We start from the raw sequence: 19,898 nt of genomic DNA on the forward strand, positions 1-19,898 counted from the left end.
AAAAGCAATAAAACAATCAACAGAAGGTGCACAGGCAAAAGTGTTTTAGAATAGGCACTCACGTTTCCAATTCCAAATGCCATTGTACGAAAATGTGAGACTTTTTTTCCCCCAAAACATATTTATGTGACGTTCAAAATTTCAAACTTTTGAAAAGGCTGACTGGCACTGGCATTTACAGTGACTAGGCTGAGCAGTGAACGCAGCATCAGGAGGGTGGGGAATGCAGTACAACCCGAGTACAACCCAAATGTCCTGCTACAGTTAATTCCCAAAGGAACAAACAGAAGAGGGCGAAAAAAAAAAAAAGGATGACCAGAAACATAAAGTGATTCATTTAAACGTAGTAAACTTGCGCACAGTTAGCTTGACTAATAATCTAACATTTCTCATAGTAACTTCTCTCCCACTGTGGCTATCACACCTGGCAGACACGTAACTCTCCACTCCCAAGTCGCAATTAGTTACTAAAACCCCCGCGGAAACAAAGCTCAGAGCGACAATTTGATAATATATACATTTGATAATAGTGATTTTTTGGATGTGATATGACGTGAAGTCCTGCCTCCAACATGTAACCGTGGTCATGGCTGTATCACTGCTCCGTGCCGTGGCCTGAGATTAGTCACAGCTCGGGCCTGTATGTGTGTGTGTGTGTGAGCCAGGAAAATGGCTTTGCATTGCAACAAGCTGTTAAACCTCCTCGCGCTAATACTTTTTTCAAATTCCAACTGACACCGGCGTCGGTTAAGTTTCTTTAACGGTCAACTTTTTAATGGAGCGCCGTTAGGAAAGGCTACACCCGAGACAACGCAACACACAACGCAACTTTTTTCTTTTTTTTTCCACCGTGGGTTAAGTTGACTTAGCTGGAAACACACACCATGAAAAACCAACTTCGAGATAAACCATTCCTACTCACCCGCTGGTTGTTGGTTAGCAGGGAAAACTTGCGCGTTCACAGACGTGATTACAACGCCATTTAACCGGAATGTTGAGCCCTCTGACGACTGGGGGGGAGTCCGGGTTTGGAGATCCTCGATCCAAGTTTTTCCTTTCTGTCGTCGGCCAGAGGAATCTTTCCCCGGTCGGTGTTATTATCATGGGCGGGGGAGAGAAGTAGAGCAGGGAGTTCCTGTCCCTCAAACAGGGAAACTCAACAGGAAACTCCACTCGTAGCTGCGGTGCTAGCCTCCTCCGCTAGGGCAGGGACGCGGAGGATAAAAGGTGAAGTCAAAGGAATGTACAGTAAGAACCTGCCCGGGGGTATGGAGGGTGATTAGTGCCACAACAAAACCAAAAACCTCCCTCTCCCATCTCCAGCTACACACAGCATGGTGCGTGGATTTGACTTTACAAAAATCTTGAAGTGAACAAATTCAAAGTTGTTGTTGTTTTTTTGTTTTTTTTTAATTTTTAAAATTTATTTAATTCTTAAAAATATAATAACATTTGTATATTTATATACTGTTTATCAATTTTATACTACTACTGACTAATTAACAGTTTACTATGTTCTCTTTATTAGTAGTGGATAGATTTAATTATATTTCATCTACCTGCATACCTAGTTTTCATTCTGAATTATTTGTTAGGATAAACAGCTGAGGTACTGATCTTACGTCCAAGCAGCTAATATTATTGTAAGGTTGACTACAACTTTTGCCAAAACTAGACAGAAGTACACTGACAAAAAAAAGTAATTTTTAGTGATAATCTTAATAATCTTAATATACAAAAGGTATAAAAGGCAAACAGCTTTAGAGAACAAAATAATCTATAAGTATATTCAGAAAATCATAGTAAAAAAATGAAATAAAGAAAAAAAAAAAAAACACAGTCACATGAAATAAATTAAATAAAAGTTTAAGTCGCACTCATACAACATCTTTTGTTTTACTCGTACACAAAACTTTTCTGAAAATTTTAATTTTCTGGTATCCTTTTCTTTCCAAAATCTTATTCTATTAAAGGTCACACAGCATGACTCCAAAACACCATACAGCTGATGACCCAGGGCCATCTTGTTGACTGTGAGACAACAGTGCTAACCACTGAGAGTCTTTGCCGTCATTGTTGAACTCTAAGATAAACCAGGCTAATGGGATAAGTCTGATCTCCCTCTTATACCATACCTAGTGAATGAAAAAACAGAAAGGCACCACTGTAAGGAACAAGTAAATTCAGTGTTGTATTTATAAGGTTGTCAGTTTGATTTCAGCTACAGCAACATTACAGTTCATGCAATGAGTCATTGCAATTTACCACTTTGAAAAGTCATTGAGTGCTTTTACCCTATGAGGTCCAACTGGAACAATGGCTGTACAGATCACTTTTAAACACCCTTTAAATCACAGCTTACAGTAGGTTATGGGAATAAAAGCACATACTGACACTGACTGCTCCCCCACGGGTCAACAACTTCATTAGGCTCTTTCACAGCTACAGGCCAGAGCTAACACACACGCTACACTTATTAAACCATTAATACTGCTTTATCACCAGTAACAGAACATTGTAAATAAATATAACTCACTCACTTGGCAGAAATTATGTTTTTAGTTAGTTTCCATAACTATTTAAGTATCTCACTATGCAATACTCAATTTGACCGAGGCCCACCATCAATATGCAACACAATTCAACTGAAATTTCATTCTACTAAATATGTAAATAAACTATACTCTTGCCCTAAAACTCAAAAATTGAACCCATATTCCCAAGACCTTCCACAAATCTATTCATCTGTTATCAGTTCTTTCTTTACAAAGACTCTTAGTATAGGCATCAACCGCAAAATGTAGAATTAATAAGTTGATTACACTGTCGATATGATTATTAATAAACTTTTATTATAAAGCAATATAACATTATGTTGAATAACAACATATACCTACATCATTGTGCAAGATTTGTTGTGCTTAATTTACACATTAACAATCAACATAACAGCTCATAGATAAAAAAACTTTACAAAAGTTGACATGTTTTAAATACAGAAGCTGATGTATATTCACAAGTAGCTTGTTTTGACTATGGCTCTGAAAAGACACGCAGCATGTAGTCCAAGTCTGTCGCCAACAGTCGCAGCACATTGTGACCTCATATGTTGCACATCATCATGAACAATGACAGCAGTCAGAGAATAGACAGTAATGAGACAGAACCAAACTGTGTTCAGTCCATCAGGCCAAAACAATGAAACATGGATGGTTCCTCAGCACTGCTCAAATCCTGCCATCAGAGAGAGGGCGAGAGACTCCACTGCACAAGAAGGAAACACTTCCATGTTAATTATTCCTGCGTGTACATAAAAAGTATAAAGTAAAAAATGTATGAAGTCAGTTTACTCACAGTGAGGGAAGGAGCCGCGACACACGGCCTTATTGAGTATCGTCACGAGGAACATGTGACAGTTCTTGAAGTCCGACTCCATTTTATCAATAGACTCGATCCTGTAATTAAGACGTAAACACGACAGTGAGATACAAAAGGCTCGTCAAGAAAACACATTAGTATGTGAACTCCTTGTCAGGTTTAAACATTTCACCACACATGTATTGACGACAGACAGTACGTCATGTTTGTGTCGCATTTTTTATAAATTACAGCTTAGATTTTATTTTTCCCTCCGGTCTGTATGAGAGCTCTTACTTCCAGGCTCCGAATCCAGCTTGCCATCGGTCAGAGAAGATCAGGACTAGATTGAGGACCTTCATTATTGCCTCCTTCACAAAACTGACCTGAGAAAACACAGCTGCATTAGACAACAGCAGATGCATGAACTGTCATAAATGTATGTAGGAAGCTCACCAGCTGCATCATTCTGAAGAGGGAATATAATGAAGTGATCACAAGATAAAAACATTTCATAGGATGACAGATGAGTATTAAATTATTGATCCCTAATGGGAAATTCCTTTCCTGGCCCCCGTCCTCGCACAGTGAGGCTACGTCACACCAACATCTTTTCATTTTAAAACGCTGTTTTAAAATGAAAACAATCTGACCTTATCAGAAACAATCTCCGTCCATACTAATACCTGAGAACTCCAATCACATGACCATTAATGAACACTGGGCATGTGCAGGTTTAAAACAGGAAGCAGATTGTCTACTCTGCACAGACAGTTGTAGCGTTAAAATGCAGAGCTGAACTGCAGATCAGCTGCTAGCAAAGACAACAAGGTCAGCAACACTTGTAATTCTTTATCCACGTTGCATTCAACGCTGGACGCCATGACAAGTCGTGATAGTTACAATAAGACCCAATCAGAACTGATCATCATCATTTCTGAAAGTCTCCATTTCTGCCCGTCCAGACTAAAATGCAGCCCCTGAGTTTTCGAACCAAAAATGGGGACAGCAGCGTTTCCAAAAGTCTCCGTTTTAGGTGGCTCGAAAACTCTGGAGTATTGTTGTTTTTATTGTGGACGCAAGAGTGATGCGTTTCAAAACTGAAACACATTGTGGACGTAGCCTGAGGTCGGAGCGCAGCTTCAGCCAAGGAAAACTGGAGCCGACAGAGATTCAGTGTTTTGGTCCAGAGGGGCAAATACCACTTAAGTATTGTATAATTAATAAGATCCCCAGTGAACTATATTCCCTGTGAGTTCTGTTTACCTTCTCCCTCAGCAGGCAACGGTCATGGATAGTTGCCAGATATCTGTAATGGATCTTGATCAGTTGGTCCAGGTCCTTAGCTTCCTGTACTTGGTGCTGAAACTCCAGTCCTGTGCTGTGCAGAATCTGACAAGAAAAGAGAGCAGACAGATTAAAGACCACGGCGGTTTCAAATTAATTGGCTCATTAGCTACTGTATTCTTTACTGTCGACTATTTTCCAAAACATATCATAAGTTTTTGGGTTGATTTTCTACCTTCAAGCCTCCCATTGTGTTCTATTCATTTCCATGTGCTGTGTCAATTTACAGACTTCTGAATAGCACAATACAAATTTGGTAACTGCTTGCTGTAACGAAGTTGCCGTTTGACAGGTCAACAGACATTAGACCGTTCTCAAAAGCACCACCAAGGTGATTCTTCTTCTTCTACAGTCTCTCATTCTACCTGCAGTATTAAAATTTGACATCACAGTGCGAAGAGCGGTAGAGCAACTGATCACATGAAGGACGGTTCAATTCCATTTAGCTGCTTCAGTTTCAGGGTCTTGGTGTTGTGCATGTTTGCTGTGAGAAAGGTTTATTCTGTGATTCCTCTCACCCTGGTCATGATGTAGTTGTGAAGGCTGTTGACAAAGTGCATCAGTTTGACCCTCAGCAGACACATTCGGTGAATCTGCTGATTGATTGGCTCTTTGACTTTTACTTCCTCAGCCTGAGCTCCTTCCAGTTTCTTACTGATGGCGGTGAACTCTATGAGAAAGATACGTTTCACATATCAATTAAACAACCTTTATTTTGAAGGACAGAATATAATATATGTCAATTTAAAGTGCCATTCTAAGCAGGGCTGCAACTAACAATTAGTTTCATCAATTAGTTATTTTCTTTACTAATGGATTTGGTCTGAAAAAAATGTCTCAACAGTCCAAAACCCAAAACATTCAGTTTGCAATGATATGAAACAGAGAAAACAAGAAAGATTTCACGTTAAAGGAGCAGAAACAGCCACGTTTGAGGCGATTTTGCCAGAAAAATGATTGAACTAACTCCTACCATTGAATCGAAGAGTGTCTAAACTGTATTTGGCCCATTTGATCTGCAGCAGGAGGAGAAACACCTGATTGTAAATCTTCTGACACTCAGTGCTGATCACAATGTCAACAGGCCAGGGAACCTGTGTGGAAATGAGTATATGTTAACATGGCAGTTTCAAAAAAAGCATTAACAAAATCGAAGCAAACACATTCACTCTGCTGACCTTGTAACCGAGAGTCAGCACTTCCAGGTTATTCACCGGGTGCTTTTTCCTGGAAGGATCAATAGTCTCCAAGAAGATTGACAACCTATAAAACATGAAATGATGAGGAAAAACACACCGACTTTTCAATCATATAAAAATAAGATATCCTCCTAATTATTAACATATCTCCAGTTATTCTTCACTAACATAAGCCTGCAGTACCTGCTACTGTCCTCTGGGTAGCGCTGTCCCACCGCCTCCTGTAGCTGCACGTTGAGAAAAGACAGCTGCTGCCAGCTCTCCTTCTCCTGCACCTTGTCAAAGATGGCTGTGTAAAAGTCGTACATGGTGTCTCCAGCTTCCAGCAGGAAGTAGTTCCTCATGGCTTGGAGGTATTCCAGCAGCCTGCGGACACATCAGCAAACTCAAATGTTCCATATGCAGCAACAGGAAGTGATTCAGAGTCCTCGCTCACAAAAAATGATGCTTACTTGTAGTCTTTTTTCAGGGTCTTCATCAGGTTCCCGCAGCACTCGATGTACCTCCTCTCGATGTGGGGGTAGAGGCAGGAGCGCAGGGTGAGCTCAAATGTCTGGCAGGTGACGGACTGAGAGGAGCGGTCCACGATGAAATCCCCTCCAGAGAAACGCTCGTTGAAGTCACTCTGCTCCAAGTAGAGCCTGGGGGCGAACAAAGACCAGACTGCTTTAACCCTGCAGGTCTGGGACGACAAAATCTGAGCATCTGAGAGATGATAAAACCACCAGCTGCAAAAAGGCATAATGTAACGATGGCTAAATTGAAGGCCTAAGCTTTATTCTTGAGAGGACAACAGCTGTGGATTACAAACTCACCACCTGCTCTGCCCCGGCGTTTTAAATTTGCCTCATGGTTTATTATTTTGAGCAGAACGAGCTGGTGTCGTCGTCTGTGGAGCCACTTGTGGTTTTAATGTTGTTCCTGCTTACCTGGCGAAGTTGATGGCCAGCAGCGGATCGTGGACGTCATCAATCTCCAGATGCTGAGCCATGATGGAATGCATCTTTATGAGACTCCTCCTCGTGACTTGTTGTTCAGTCACCGTGTCCGTCGGAGAGTTCTCTTGGCTGCAGAGGCGTGACTGCACTGACTCTAAAAACAGTGTGTATAAACTTTTCCTCTCCGCATCTGCAACGCAAAATTTTGACAATGTTGAAAAAAAATGCTGAAACAAATCCAAACTAGAAAAACAGTTTAAGAACACAGACACTGAAAAGCATCATTCGCAGATTAAAGGCTGACCTCTGGAGGATCTCTCCGCCTGCTCATCCTCCTTACAGTCCAGATTTTTGAGCAGCTGCATGGACTTCCCCGCCATGATAATCTGCTTGAGGACAGGTTTGAGGAAGGACACCATGGTGAGCTGCCTGTTGCTGGAGCCCTGATCCCCTCCGGAGCTGCCGCTGGCTGCGTCGTTCAGCTTCTCCTCGTTGTCCACCATCTCCGACACGCTGTACAGCGTGTAGGTGGCGTACCAGAAGTCCCTGTGGTTCACTGGGACGTCTTTGTTCCTGGACGAGAAAAAGAGTGAGTGTTTGGAAAGTCATGTTGGAGGAGATGTTTAAGGATTCTTGCAAACAGTTTCATACCTCTGGATGATGAACTCTTTGGCAGGGTCAAACAGGTTGCCATGAACGATCCATTCATCCACAATCTCCAGATATGGTCTGACGGTCTCTGTCCATAGAGAAAATAACAGAGCCACCTAGAAAGGAAAGATGACAGACAGTAATGTTTCCTTGTTAAGACCCATGAAATCTGCCTTCTGCTTTGAGTTCGCTGAGCTTAAATCGGCAGGACACACTCACCGCTTGCTCCGACGCTTCCCCGACACTGTCGTACTCAATGATAGCTTTGTACAGCGTGTTGAGCAAGTGTGACGCCCGCACTACATTTGGCGTCTCAGTGGGGACCTCTGCGACTCCGGTACAGAAGACTTTGTGCAGCACTTTGATCTGCGCCAAGTGAGGGCTGAGTCGCTCCAGGACTGCAGACAGGGTGACCGTCTCATCTGTACAAGAGCAGGACTCATCAAACAGTAACGGACTTAATAAACAAACCACTCAGGGATCAAATACTCAGAATTAAGGGATACTATATATAAAGCACCACAGTAAATTGTAATACATTTTGTTATGGTTTCATAGATACACTATGACAATCGGAAACTTTTGGACTTTCTGGAAGTTCAGCCACAAATGGAAAAACCATTTTACACACCACACCACATATCTTAACAAGCTGTGATACATCATCCTGCATCCTTTGATGAATAGTACTTATACATCAGACTGGGGAACTACAAAACCCTGTGCACATCAGCTGTAGTGTAGCAGCAGTAAAGTGGTGTGTTGTGACGTATTAACATCCGTCTCAGGCGATCCGATCACAAGTGGTCAGCTCTTACTTCAGGTGTGAACGCACCCAAGATGCATTGAGGACGCATTTGAGATCCGCTCACCTAGACCACATTCAGACCACAGGTGTCCACGTTCCTTTAGCAGAGTGAACGCAAATGAGTCATACTGAAGGACCGCCTACTCCACTGACGTCTGATTAGTCCCAACACAGTTTCATGACGAACGGAAAATATTTGAGTATTTACATGGTTAAAAGCTTATTTCAGGGTAGAACTGTGAGCAGAGCAATGATTCGCTCACCTCCTCTGTGCCCCGCTCTCTCTCTCTGTCGCTCACACACACAAGCACATTGTCAATTGACAGTCTTGTCAGATTGGCTAAAAACAGCAACACAAACCTGTTCATTTGCATATGAAGCAGGAAGTCAGATCTAATCACATGTGGTCACTGGAGGCAACACATTTTAAAGCCAGGTGTGAAATGATGTTCTTCGAGCTGTCCACTTGTGATTGGATCACTGAAGATGCATGTTACTGCAGGTCTGAGCGGGGCCTGTGTTAATCAGTGAGCTTCAGATATGGAAGTAGGCATCTATTTGAACTTCAGACAGAGCCGAGCTAGACGTTTCCCCCTGCCTCTCGTCTCTGTGTCAGGCTGATCGTTGGTGTTGTGATCCCAGTTATCGTGCAGGTCTTGCAAGGAATGCAGAGATATAGTTACAGTTCTATCAGGATTTAGCCGACGAGTTCAGCCCATTAAACACACTTGTACTTGCCATTGCGTATGAGCTCTCTCTCAATTGAGGTCAGCTCCTTTTTGAAGCTGGTGAAGTACTTGTTGAGCGCCCACACGAAGGCCTGGTAGGTCCTGAAGGGAGGCTCAGAGCCCTTCTTGGAGCCGTAGGAGGAACCAGAGCTGGGCGGGCAAGGCTCCGAGCTGTAGCCGGTCACCTCGTCTATGAACCTCTGCAGCCTGAACACAGCTTGGCCGTACACTGCGATATGTTCCAGCACGGAGCGCAGACAGTTCTGTAGCACAAAAGACGAAAACATTGTTTCCCACAGCTCACAGAGGACGAGTTTACTGAGGTGTAATACAAGTCATTTTCTGATTTAGAACTTACACTAGTTAGATGAGTGACCACCACGTTATTCCTCACTGACACTTTTCCGTCATGGTGCTGGAATATAAAGTGTTTCTTCACTCCGGACAGAAGCCTGCAACACGACAGCCAGAAGTCACAGCTTAACTACGTGATATTAAGAAATAAATTATCTCAATTTGAGCCTGTAAATGACAAGGAATTTCCTGTATGACACAACGAGGACTCAAATGTTTGAAGATTTACGAGATAAAACAGGGTTTCACTTGTGAGGAAGCAGGAGATGCATTTCTTTGCAAGTTCGTACGATTAGCACAGTCACGCATCAGAGAATCGTTACAACTTACCACAGTGTTTCCCGTATAACTTGGGTCTCAGTGACAAAGGCCTTTTCTTCTGGCAGATACAATGGATCAGTGTTGTACAAGTGCTGATCCCTGAGAGGAGAGACGCTGCGCATTAACATCTGACCATTTTGAAACATTTCAACTTCACAAATCCCCTAAAGTCAACTTCAACCCGCCATTAATCATATCAGTCTTTACCGATATGAACCTATTAAAAACCATATCACTCCAGGTCCAGATGATTATGGAATATATGGAATTCTTGGGAGAATGTCATTTTATAAAAAAGCAAAGCTAGTAAAAACATTATCATGCTATTTTTTGACCACTTCATTATCTTAACATTGTCATACCTCAAAGAATAATTGCTTTAAAAAACTTTGCCTAGCATTTAAGCCTAGTTTATAAATTTGACACTTTGAAAACAAGATGGTAAAAACAAACAAACATGAAGTCAGGCAAATAAAGAAAGATGATTTCACAATGACCAGAATATAAAGTCCTATCTACTAAAGATAAAGTCACAATATTGTGAGAAAATATTTTTATATTTTAGCAATAAGTCTTTTCATTATGAGCGTAACTAAATAAAGTAACATAGTAAACAGGTGGGAGAAGTACGTCCGCCTCATGTGGAGGTTTTACCAATAAGAGTGTCACAGATTTTAGGACACTAATCAACTTTAATAACTACGCTCAGTGTGGGAGGAGACACAGACCAGAGCTGTACACAGTCGTACCAGACAAAACACAAGTCTTCTGCAAGGAAACAGTAACTATGGAGAGTCAGGAAAAGCTAAATCCAGCACGTATAACCTCATGATAATGTACACACTGTTATATCCTTAAAATCTAAGAATCTTCTTCTATTAAGACTTTATGCTTGAAACCTAGTCATAGTAAATTTGGCACAAATACTTACACTGTTGTAAGTGGTAAAAAAAAAAATGATCAGTGAATCAATACTATATTATAAAGTAAAAGCATTTTGAACAGTTTGGAGTCTTACCACACATTGAGCAAGTTGGAGTGTAAATGCAAGCTGTGGGGAAAACGAGGAGCGTGAGCCACCCAGTACGGTGTCACCACATGCTGCTCGAGCCAGGCCCGGGCGTCAGGCTCCCCCACTGGAATAAAAACTGCAATTATTTTTATACTCAAAAACAGCTTCAGTGTTGATGCTTGTTTTGGTCCCGTCTCGTTTTTACGTTATTCCATAATCACCGAGGCTTCCATGAGCTATTTTACAATTGTTATGTTATCTCACTGTGTGATAAGTTTGCACCTGTCCATGTGACTGGAACTGTTTTGTTGGTGTTGTCCTGGTCCTCCTGGGGGGTTCTGTCCAACTGGATCCCAGAGTCCTCCCTGCTGATTGGCTGCTGGCTGTCATCGTCCTCACTCTCCTCTTCAGACCACTCCTGAAAAGCAGTCAAGACTGATTTAGATGAAAAAGGATCTAAATAATGCGGTGCTGGTGTTGTGATAATCCACGTCCACAAAGGGTTGGTCATGATTTACTCACAGGAGTATCCGGGTATGGTCCGATGTCTATGTCCTCGCCCTCCATCAGATATTTACCCCAGTCAAAGTTGTCCTCGGGTTCTGCACAGACAAGTTGGAGGGATCATGATTCACATGGACATGTAGCATCCTTAAGTCAATATAAAGGGACATTAAGTATCTGTGGAACATCGACTCACCGGCCTCCTTCACCCTGGGTCTCTCAACAAAGTTTGTGTTTGAGGGGGAGTCGGACAAGAAGAGCAGCAGGGACAGGACGCTGTAGTGTACATCAGTCTGCAAAAAGAAAAGAGGGAAACATGAAGCCTTGAAGGAAACAATCTATTGGGGATTTGTCTTGGTGTCAATGTCAGAGCATCAACCCTCTCTCTTCTCCTCCTCCTCCTCCCATGAGTTAATTTTCTGTCAGCTCATGTCTGTGCCACACCTTTGTTCCATCAGTATTAGGTAAAGGTGAGTTAAGGAACTCTTCAGTCAGCCTCATCCAGCTTCCTGCTTTGCTCAAGTCGGAGTGGACCATGAGCTTCTCGTAGATTCTGGAAAACATGTGATATTCATTTAGAGTCTTTATTATTTAGTACAGTACATCTATAAAAATGAATCAGCACACTCACTCCTCTGCACTGTGTGCATCTGGGTACTGAATCCTCAAAACCAAGAATCAACAGTCATCTATGAATAAGTGTGCAAACTGACAACAGTGTTAAAACTGGCAAAAGTGTGATGCATGTTTTGGAAGTAAAATTGTCTCCAGTCTGTTCCACCATGAGGAAGAGCATCTACATGGAACATCAGTGCTGAAGAATAGTTTTATCAGAGCATTGTCTGTGCTGTGATGATGAGTCCTGATTCAGTCTAAAAAACTTTTGACACTATGTTAGAGCTGCAGGTCCATTGCTGGCTATGTTTGGTCCTGGGCCAAAATTAGCTTCGGTTAAACACAAATTCATTTGGGAATATGCACCATGAAAGTTTTTACTCATGTTACCATGGTATGGTCCAATGCCAAAGTTTCTGTTACTTAAGCATGTGTGAAACATACATTCTTACAGCATCCAAATGCTAAAGGAAACTAGACACTTTCTAGGTGGATACTCCCATAGTCCTATATAATAATATATATAAACAATATAAAGTAATTGGTACGCCCCCGCAAAGACACTGCAGCAGCAATAATACCACAGGCAACACTCACCCGCCTATACTGCGTTGGACCTTATGGCTGTCCACATCCAGGTAACGATGAAACCTGTCAACAAACCAGACTATTACTATACTCGCCGCTTGTAGCTAACATGTTAGCAGTTCACAAGCTAGCATCCATCCTGTCCACGGCTAACTCACTTAAAATTTGACGAAGCGAATTTCAGTGCCAGCTGAAAATTCTGGTCCTCCTCATCCTCGACCCCGCTGATACATCTGATCAACTTCTTCGTTTCTTTCTCTGTCTCCTTTTCGAAGATGCTCCAGTGTGTCATGTTGCTGTCGACAGTGCTGCAGTTGGCTTGACGTTACAAGCATCCACTGGTGTTAGCTAGCTAGCTAGCTGTCAGGCTTGCTGCTGGATCGGTAACTCTGCAGGCTAAGTGGTTAGCACAAGCAAGAATGTGTTAAATACGCCATTTGTTGCAAAGCCAAAAAAAAAAAATTTCAGTCGTTCCTCCATTGATTCTACCAGAACCGCGCAGTGCTCGCCTGACAACAAACGACGGCGTGTGCGCATGCGCGAACCCAGAATATTAAAAAAAAAAAATCGTTGGTCTGTTTTCATCATAATGGAAAAGCTAATATTTGAAAGTGTGAATTTGTAGCACGAAAAAGTTAATTTTATAGCGAAAAAAATACAACAACGACTAATTCGCCAATTCAAAGGGAGCGGTAATTTCACAGGAATCTCCCATAATTCACTGCGGTACAGAGACAGAGGTGTTACGATGGACGGTAGCCGTTGAAACATCTTCCCTTTCAAGGCTCTTTGGTATTCCCAATTTAACTTGGTGCCCACGCGCGCGGCATCCCACGTAATTTTATGGCGGTTTTACAGGGATATTGACAACAATTATCCCCGCTGGAACCATTTGGTAAATAATTTTTATTTCACCGAGCCGCTCTGAACGACTGCGTACGTACATACGGACAGGAAGGAGAAATAATCTGGTTATTTTGTCTTTAAAGGGGCGGGGCTAATCCCCCGCACACACTCCCAGTTCTCGAGCATTCACATAACTTTACTGTAGAGACCTCGGCGCTGCACAAAGCGCTGTGCTGACCATCAGAGAAGAAGCTAGCCGCCCCCTCCCGCCGAAAGGAAATGAAGAGGAGGCTACATAAGAAATACTTGATTTTGATACTGGCATATTCAGGTTTACTTCTGCTAATCCCGTACGTGTTAGATTACGGGGATAAATCCTATCAACGCGGGAAGCATGGACTGCCGCAGCAACAGCCCAGATGCCCAGATTTGGAGAACACGGTGGCGCTGCTGTGGGATAACGGTTACAGACTCAACGGCAGCGACACGACGGAGTACGCCGTCAACAGGAGCCAGTCACGGATGAACATCTACCTGCATGCCACCTGGAGGACCGGCTCCTCGTTCTTGGGGGAGCTGTTCAACCAGCACCCCGATGTTTTTTACCTGTACGAGCCGATGTGGCACATATGGCAGGCTCTGTACCCGGGGGATGCGGCCAGTCTCCAGGGCGCAGTGCGGGACATGATGAACGCCCTGTACCGCTGCGACTTCTCCGTCCTCAAACTTTACGCCGGCACGCAAAACATCACCACCTCGTTCATATTCGGCTGGAAAATGAACAAGGTGATATGTTCAGAGCCGCTGTGTGGTGCGCACAAGCGGCACGATATCGGGCTGGTGAAGGAGGACCAGTGCGCAAAGTGCCAAAAGAGGGACATCAGGGAGCTGGAGAGGGAGTGCAAAAAGTACCCAGTGATGGTGATCAAAGGAGTCCGCGTCTTGGACCTGAGCACGTTGGTTCCTTTGATGAAGGACCCGGCGATCAACCTCCAGATTATTCAGCTCTTCAGAGACCCGAGGGCCGTGCACAACTCGCGCTTGAAGTCCAAGCAGGCCCTGGTGAAGGAGAGCATCCAGGTGCTCAGGAGTAAGAAGCAGACCGACAAGTACAAGCGGCTGCTGGTGCCGAGCAACAGGGTGAACCGGGCTGAGAGCTACGTCTCCAGCGCCATGGAGCTTATCTGTGACAACTGGCTCAGTGACATGATGCTGGTGATGAACGCGCCCCCTTGGGTGAGGAGGAACTACCTCCGCATCCGCTACGAGGACCTGGTCCTCCACCCCATGGAGGAGCTCCAGAGGCTCTACCGCTTCTCCAACCTCTCCACCTCCCCTGCTCTGGAGAAGTTTGCACTGAACATGACGCACGGACAGGGGTATTCATCTGACAAGCCCTTCCTTATATCATCTAGGGATGCAAAAGAGGCTATATATGCCTGGAGGGAGCGGCTCAGTGTGGAGCAGATAAATCAGGTGGAGGCCTACTGCAGTGAAGTCATGAGGCAGCTGGGCTATCAGAGAAACAGCCTGGACAAAACAACATGAGGATGTGGCATGAGGAATCGATGGGTTAAAGGTATGCTCAGCTCACTCAGAGGCGCTGTTATTCAAGCGTGAGTGAAGATTTATATCTGCAGCTGCATCAGTCAACATCAGTTGTCAGTGCAGGAAGTTGGTGGTTGAACAGAAACCATCTGACACAGGCTCCAGGTCTTTCTGCTGCTCTGACATATCCGTGACCTTCGACCAATATCTGAAAGAGGCAAATTGAAAACAGAGCGCCCATATGGGGATCAGCAGTCTCACATTTGTATTTGTTTGACATGAGAGCAACAAACAACATATAGGCTTTAATTTGATGAATTAAAAGCGAAGTTCCCTTCACTCAGAAAGGTTTTACTTATTGTTGGTGACTTGCTTGACGGTCACTGTGCAGAATGATGAATGTGTAGGCAGCTCTTGCTTTCAGCTGCTGCTGGCAAACGGTTTTCTTTTTTTCCCGTAAAGAAAAAGCTCAATTTCTCGACATCACTGAGATGTTTTTTTGGAAGCAACCATGATCCAACGCACAACTCACACACATGAGATGTGGAGACTTGAATCTATTCTTTAACTTTAAGAGAAGTTCAGTTTTTTGTTTAAAAACAAATCAGACACTAAATTTATAGAGACTTTACAGTAACTTTGTCAAATCATAAAAATGTGGACGGGACTTTGTTTACCTTCTTAATGAAATCCAACTTTTCATTTAGTGCTGAACAATATGCAAAAAAAAAACATTGCAATTATTTTGGCAGATATTGCAATTGTGATATGAGTCATGATTTCACTTGAAATTATTATTTTTGATTTCTTCCTTGTTTTTTTTTTAACATATTGTGATTTTGATAATACTTAAGATAATTGTTCAGCACTATTTTGATTTTTTTTTTTTTTTTTTTTCATTTTTTGGCCTCATATTATATGTTAACTGTGTTGTTCAGATAATCAGTAACTCCACTCTTGTGTTGGAGATAACAGCTCAGCCAGACGCTCCCAACCTATAAATATGTGACAGTGTTGTGGTTGTTTCTCTTTTAGTTTTCCTACAAGGTAATCAATCACAATTTGAGATGGAACCTGTTGTTCAGGCTAAATGAACAAAATGTATTTGGTCTCTCAAAGGGCTGAACATTTCAGACAGATGAGATATTACAGCGCTGCCATTTTCAACACAAGTGACACCACTGTAACTGTTTTTTTGTAGCGTTCAGAGTGAGATAGTCAGAAATGTTTCTCCCTCCTTAATGAGCGAGCGATCTGTTGTTTAATAGAGGCGTCATTGTTTTCTAACTGGCAATGCTGGGTCCCCTCATGGATAGTGTGGGGGCTGGCAGCGAGTGCAGCTGGGCCTCAGACTGTGCTGTCGAGAAGGGGGTCATTGTATACGGCTGTCCACGACAGGACAGAGCTCCCAGGGTTACCACCAGCCTGTCACCGCCAGCTCTCACAAGCGAGGCCCTTTAGAGCTGGGCTGCCTGCAAACCGTCAGCATGCAGCAGACGCAAGGGTGGAGGCGATGGGTGCCCCTTGTCTTTCTGCCTCCACCCTGATTTTGGTACTGATAGAGTTATTGTGAGAGGATCCATACAGTAATCCTGCTGAGTGTGTGTGTAGTCTTCATGCCGTGTATCTGTTTCACTGTACAGCTGTGTCATAACTTGAGGGCTTTATTTTAATTATCAGCTGATTGTTTTCCTCTTCCAGGGGCCTGGTATCCAGGGCTGAGGGCAAAAGGTGGAATAACAACACAAGCAGCTGGAATGTGGTCCACTGGGAGCTCGCGAGCACAACTCTGGGCTTGTTTTCCCTCAGCCGGGTCGATGAACTGGAGAAAATCCAAGTGGAAAGAGCAGCCAATCACAGACAGATGAATCTGAAACAGGAAGATGGCAGCTTATTTTTTACAGTGTTACCTGGATAACACCAAAAGGGTCTGTGCAAATAGAAAGAATGCGGGGAGGGGAAATAAACCAGAAGAGAGAGATGGGGCTGTTTTGTTCTGCCGTCACACTGGCCAGCCTCCATCCCTCTGTCCTTTTAGTAGCACTAATCCCTCCTCAAATCCCCTGCAGGCGAGAGGCGGGCCAGAAAAAGCCCAAGATGGGTCCTTCTCTGGAGGCGACTGCCAAGATCCAGGGTGGCAGCGTCAGGTTCGCTCTCACCTGCGCGACTTATCCGTCCAGTCTATGACTAAGTGTGGCAGCAATCTCGAGCATTACTGATATCTAACTGCAACTGGCTCACTAACAGTGCTAATGTAGAGCTTTCGAAGAAGAAAGTACTGTATTTACTGGAAAAGAGGTCCGACTGAGGAACAGTTGTTCCACCCCCGGCCCCTCAGGAATCCGGACAGCTGCAGCGCCCCACTGACAAAACATTCGCATGGGTGTGAAATCTTTGAATATCCCGTGGACGTGTCTTGGAGAGCTGCCTCTGTCCTCTGCCAGTGAATTATGAAAAAGGTTGTCACAAATACAACAGATGGTACTGATTCATATTAGGTGCCGTTCTTACTGTTTATAGTTTTTGTTTGAAAATGGTGTAAAATGCTGTGATATCCCTCTGGTTAAAGGATGTGTCGGGGGAGGGGTAAAATACTTATCGGCGTCCACATGTTCAACTTTAGAAGTTGGTTCTGTAATAATTGTTCTGGCTGGAATATCTGAAGTTCTCTTGTCAAAGAAGGAAATAACTTTTAGACCATTGAAACTGACTGCAATAAAGAGTTAGTAAAAACTAGAGAAGTGTCTCCTGAAGAAAATGTACATGTCTGTTGTTCACATTGATGATGATGATGATGATGATGATGATGAGCAGGATTTGCATGAAAATACATGATCTTTAATGTGTTGGCGGAGTTAGAGATCCAGTGGAAGTGAACGGGGGCTTTAAGACACACCTGCATTACAATTTACAGTTGAAGTTCTCCACTGTACATACCGTCATAATGAGCTGACAGGTGATCAGTTTACATATGTGAGCATCTTGTCATTTGAATGGAGTTGGATTAGACCGAGCCTCCATACATTAAAATATATTATGTGAACCATAATCATTTGCTTATGTGCAGTGGATCTCCATAATCTTAAATGCAATATATTTCTCATTATAACTCATTAACTGTACATGTCCTCAGAATTAAATAATGTACAATCAGTGGTAAATAATTAAGCATTTTGGACTTTGTACACTGGCTGAAATATTATGTCTGTTTAAATATTAATAACTGAGGAAGTGTAACAGAATTACACACTTTGACCTATGACTTAAAACCAGGAGGGGACATGAAGCAGAAGTATCAATAAATAGATATGTTTTTAGGAAAAGCTTATTCAACATGTGATTGTATTCAAAGTTTCCAGGAAACTGTTGATGGTGTTGACAGGTAAGCAGAATGGGCACAGAAGAAATTAAGATGTAGACCACTTCCTTTGACAGACTGAAACAAACTACACTGGGTGGCTCATTATTCGACAGTTTTTAATTAACATGTTGACATGCAAACCATGGCAGGGAGATTCTGGCAGCCAGCTGCTACTAGAAACAACAGGTCCACATATTGACAATTGAGCTACGTCTCATATTTGTCAGGTACAGAGAGCATGTAAATATATCCAGCAAGACGTCTGACAGCACAACAGTGAGAGAGAGAGAGAGAGAGGGTGCACATGAAGGTTATATAGGAGTTTCCTCTGCTCATGTATTTGCCTGCAGCCGTCACTCCAGTCCTCGGTGTTGTTGTCCATAAAGTGCTCCCACGTCTCAAAGCAAACCTCTCCAGTCAGTTTGTCCTGGACATGTCAACAAACGTGAGTCCCTTTTTTTTTTTTTGTCTTATGTGAGTCAACACAGCAGGAAAAACAATCAGTTTTGTCCGTCTTCTACTTTCAGAGACACTTTAACATCTGCTGCAGGTTGTACTGCACACAGAGGAGGCTGTGTGACCCGTCCATACACCACAGAGGAGATGGGATGAGTCCAAGTCTAACACCAGCGGTTTGTTGTGACAAGGTGGCAAACAAGTGATTATTTTAGTGCCTTTAATAGAGACGACATTACTTCTCTCTCCAGCTAAGTTTAAAATGACCCACAGTGCACATAAAGCTCGGCAACGGCTTGCGTAACTAGATTCACTTCCTCCTGGAGGTCCCCGGTGAGCCGTGGAACTTATGTGGGGTTTCAACTTGCACAATCGCGCTTTTCACACCTGCCCCTGTGTACTCATACATAAATGCAGCAGCCGCCGTGTGCAGTCGGACGAGAAAAACAAAAGGCGACACGCGCTGTGCGGTGAATTTAAAACAGGGAGCGGATCAAATGTCTAGACTTGGTAAAAGGGGGAACACCAAAATGCGACCGAGTGGAAAAAACCTTCCTCCTACTTCCATGCAGGGTGGCGGGGTTTAACCAGCCGCTCCACCTGCCTGAAGAAAAAAAAGGTGCTGAGTGCAGCTCTGACCTGCAAAATGTCAACTGCACACAGAGAGGAAATGTGGTCAGAGGGTCACCGAAGAGTAACCGATGCAGTGTAAATAGTTAAACAAAACTATTGATCACGTACAGTTGATGCAAACCAACCTGTAGGACAAACAAAGTTCAGTGGTCTGCTGCAGCTAATGAAATCCGGAAACCCAAAGCCACTGCATGTTATCAGGGACTTGCTGCAGCGTTACACCACTTATTTGATGTAAACACAAGGGTCTATCTAAATGTTTGATATCAAAACAAAAACTCCAGGAGGTTCGTGATTTTAGTGGACTGCAGTTTAAGAAAAAGGATGTTCAGGTGAAGTCTAATTAAATCTTAGTGGAAGTTTCTATATCACCAGTGTGTATGTGCAGTGATAGAGCTGCACCACTTTAAAGAAATCATTTTACATTTTGGGAAACATGCTCATTGACTTTGTGGCAGCTAGATGAGAAGACTGACAGCACTCTCATGTCTGTACAGTGAACATGAAACTAGAGACAGCAGCTGCTTAGCTTAGCTTAGCTTAGCTTAGCATAAAGACTAGAAACAAGAGGAAACAGCTAGCCTGGCTCAGTTTGAATATCTTTTCAGTCTTTGTGCTAAGCTAAGCTAACC

The 19,898-nt window shown here is 43.2% G+C and overlaps 3 protein-coding genes across 4 annotated transcripts in view; 1 reads left to right on the forward strand and 2 right to left on the reverse strand.

The window, feature by feature from the left end:
• The window catches only part of cyfip1 (cytoplasmic FMR1 interacting protein 1), a 30,935-nt gene extending 29,776 nt beyond the window's left edge, over positions 1 to 1,159 (reverse strand). For both annotated transcript variants that reach the window (XM_087175855.1, XM_087175854.1), the window contains exon 1: positions 923 to 1,159. The gene's annotated coding sequence lies outside the window, so the exon portion shown is untranslated. The remainder of the gene's footprint in view (positions 1 to 922) is intronic.
• Positions 1,160 to 2,832: 1,673 nt separating this feature from the next.
• Positions 2,833 to 13,094, reverse strand: tubgcp5 (tubulin gamma complex component 5). The gene is made up of 23 exons (XM_023413332.2): positions 12,581 to 13,094; positions 12,432 to 12,485; positions 11,664 to 11,772; positions 11,416 to 11,512; positions 11,238 to 11,317; positions 10,998 to 11,133; positions 10,722 to 10,839; positions 9,713 to 9,802; positions 9,387 to 9,480; positions 9,039 to 9,291; positions 7,712 to 7,914; positions 7,493 to 7,608; positions 7,146 to 7,414; positions 6,833 to 7,031; positions 6,356 to 6,544; positions 6,087 to 6,269; positions 5,883 to 5,967; positions 5,678 to 5,798; positions 5,223 to 5,374; positions 4,624 to 4,749; positions 3,655 to 3,743; positions 3,355 to 3,455; positions 2,833 to 3,264 (listed from the first exon to the last, which is right to left on the reverse strand). Exons 1-23 carry the CDS (start codon positions 12,712 to 12,714, stop codon positions 3,218 to 3,220), a joined length of 3,045 nt encoding a protein of 1,014 aa, XP_023269100.1. The 5' UTR covers positions 12,715 to 13,094; the 3' UTR covers positions 2,833 to 3,217.
• A 175-nt stretch (positions 13,095 to 13,269) lies between these two features.
• chst7 (carbohydrate (N-acetylglucosamine 6-O) sulfotransferase 7) lies at positions 13,270 to 17,557 on the forward strand. The gene is made up of 2 exons (XM_023413300.2): positions 13,270 to 14,847; positions 16,518 to 17,557. Exon 1 carries the CDS (start codon positions 13,548 to 13,550, stop codon positions 14,814 to 14,816), a length of 1,269 nt encoding a protein of 422 aa, XP_023269068.1. The 5' UTR covers positions 13,270 to 13,547; the 3' UTR covers positions 14,817 to 14,847; positions 16,518 to 17,557.
• The last annotated feature ends 2,341 nt before the right edge of the window (positions 17,558 to 19,898 follow it).

This window comes from Seriola lalandi, unplaced genomic scaffold (assembly GCF_002814215.2).
Source record: "Seriola lalandi dorsalis isolate HSWRI2012SDOR001 ecotype SW California unplaced genomic scaffold, Sedor1 jcf7180002054511, whole genome shotgun sequence".
In the NCBI taxonomy this organism is placed as follows: domain Eukaryota; kingdom Metazoa; phylum Chordata; class Actinopteri; order Carangiformes; family Carangidae; genus Seriola; species Seriola lalandi.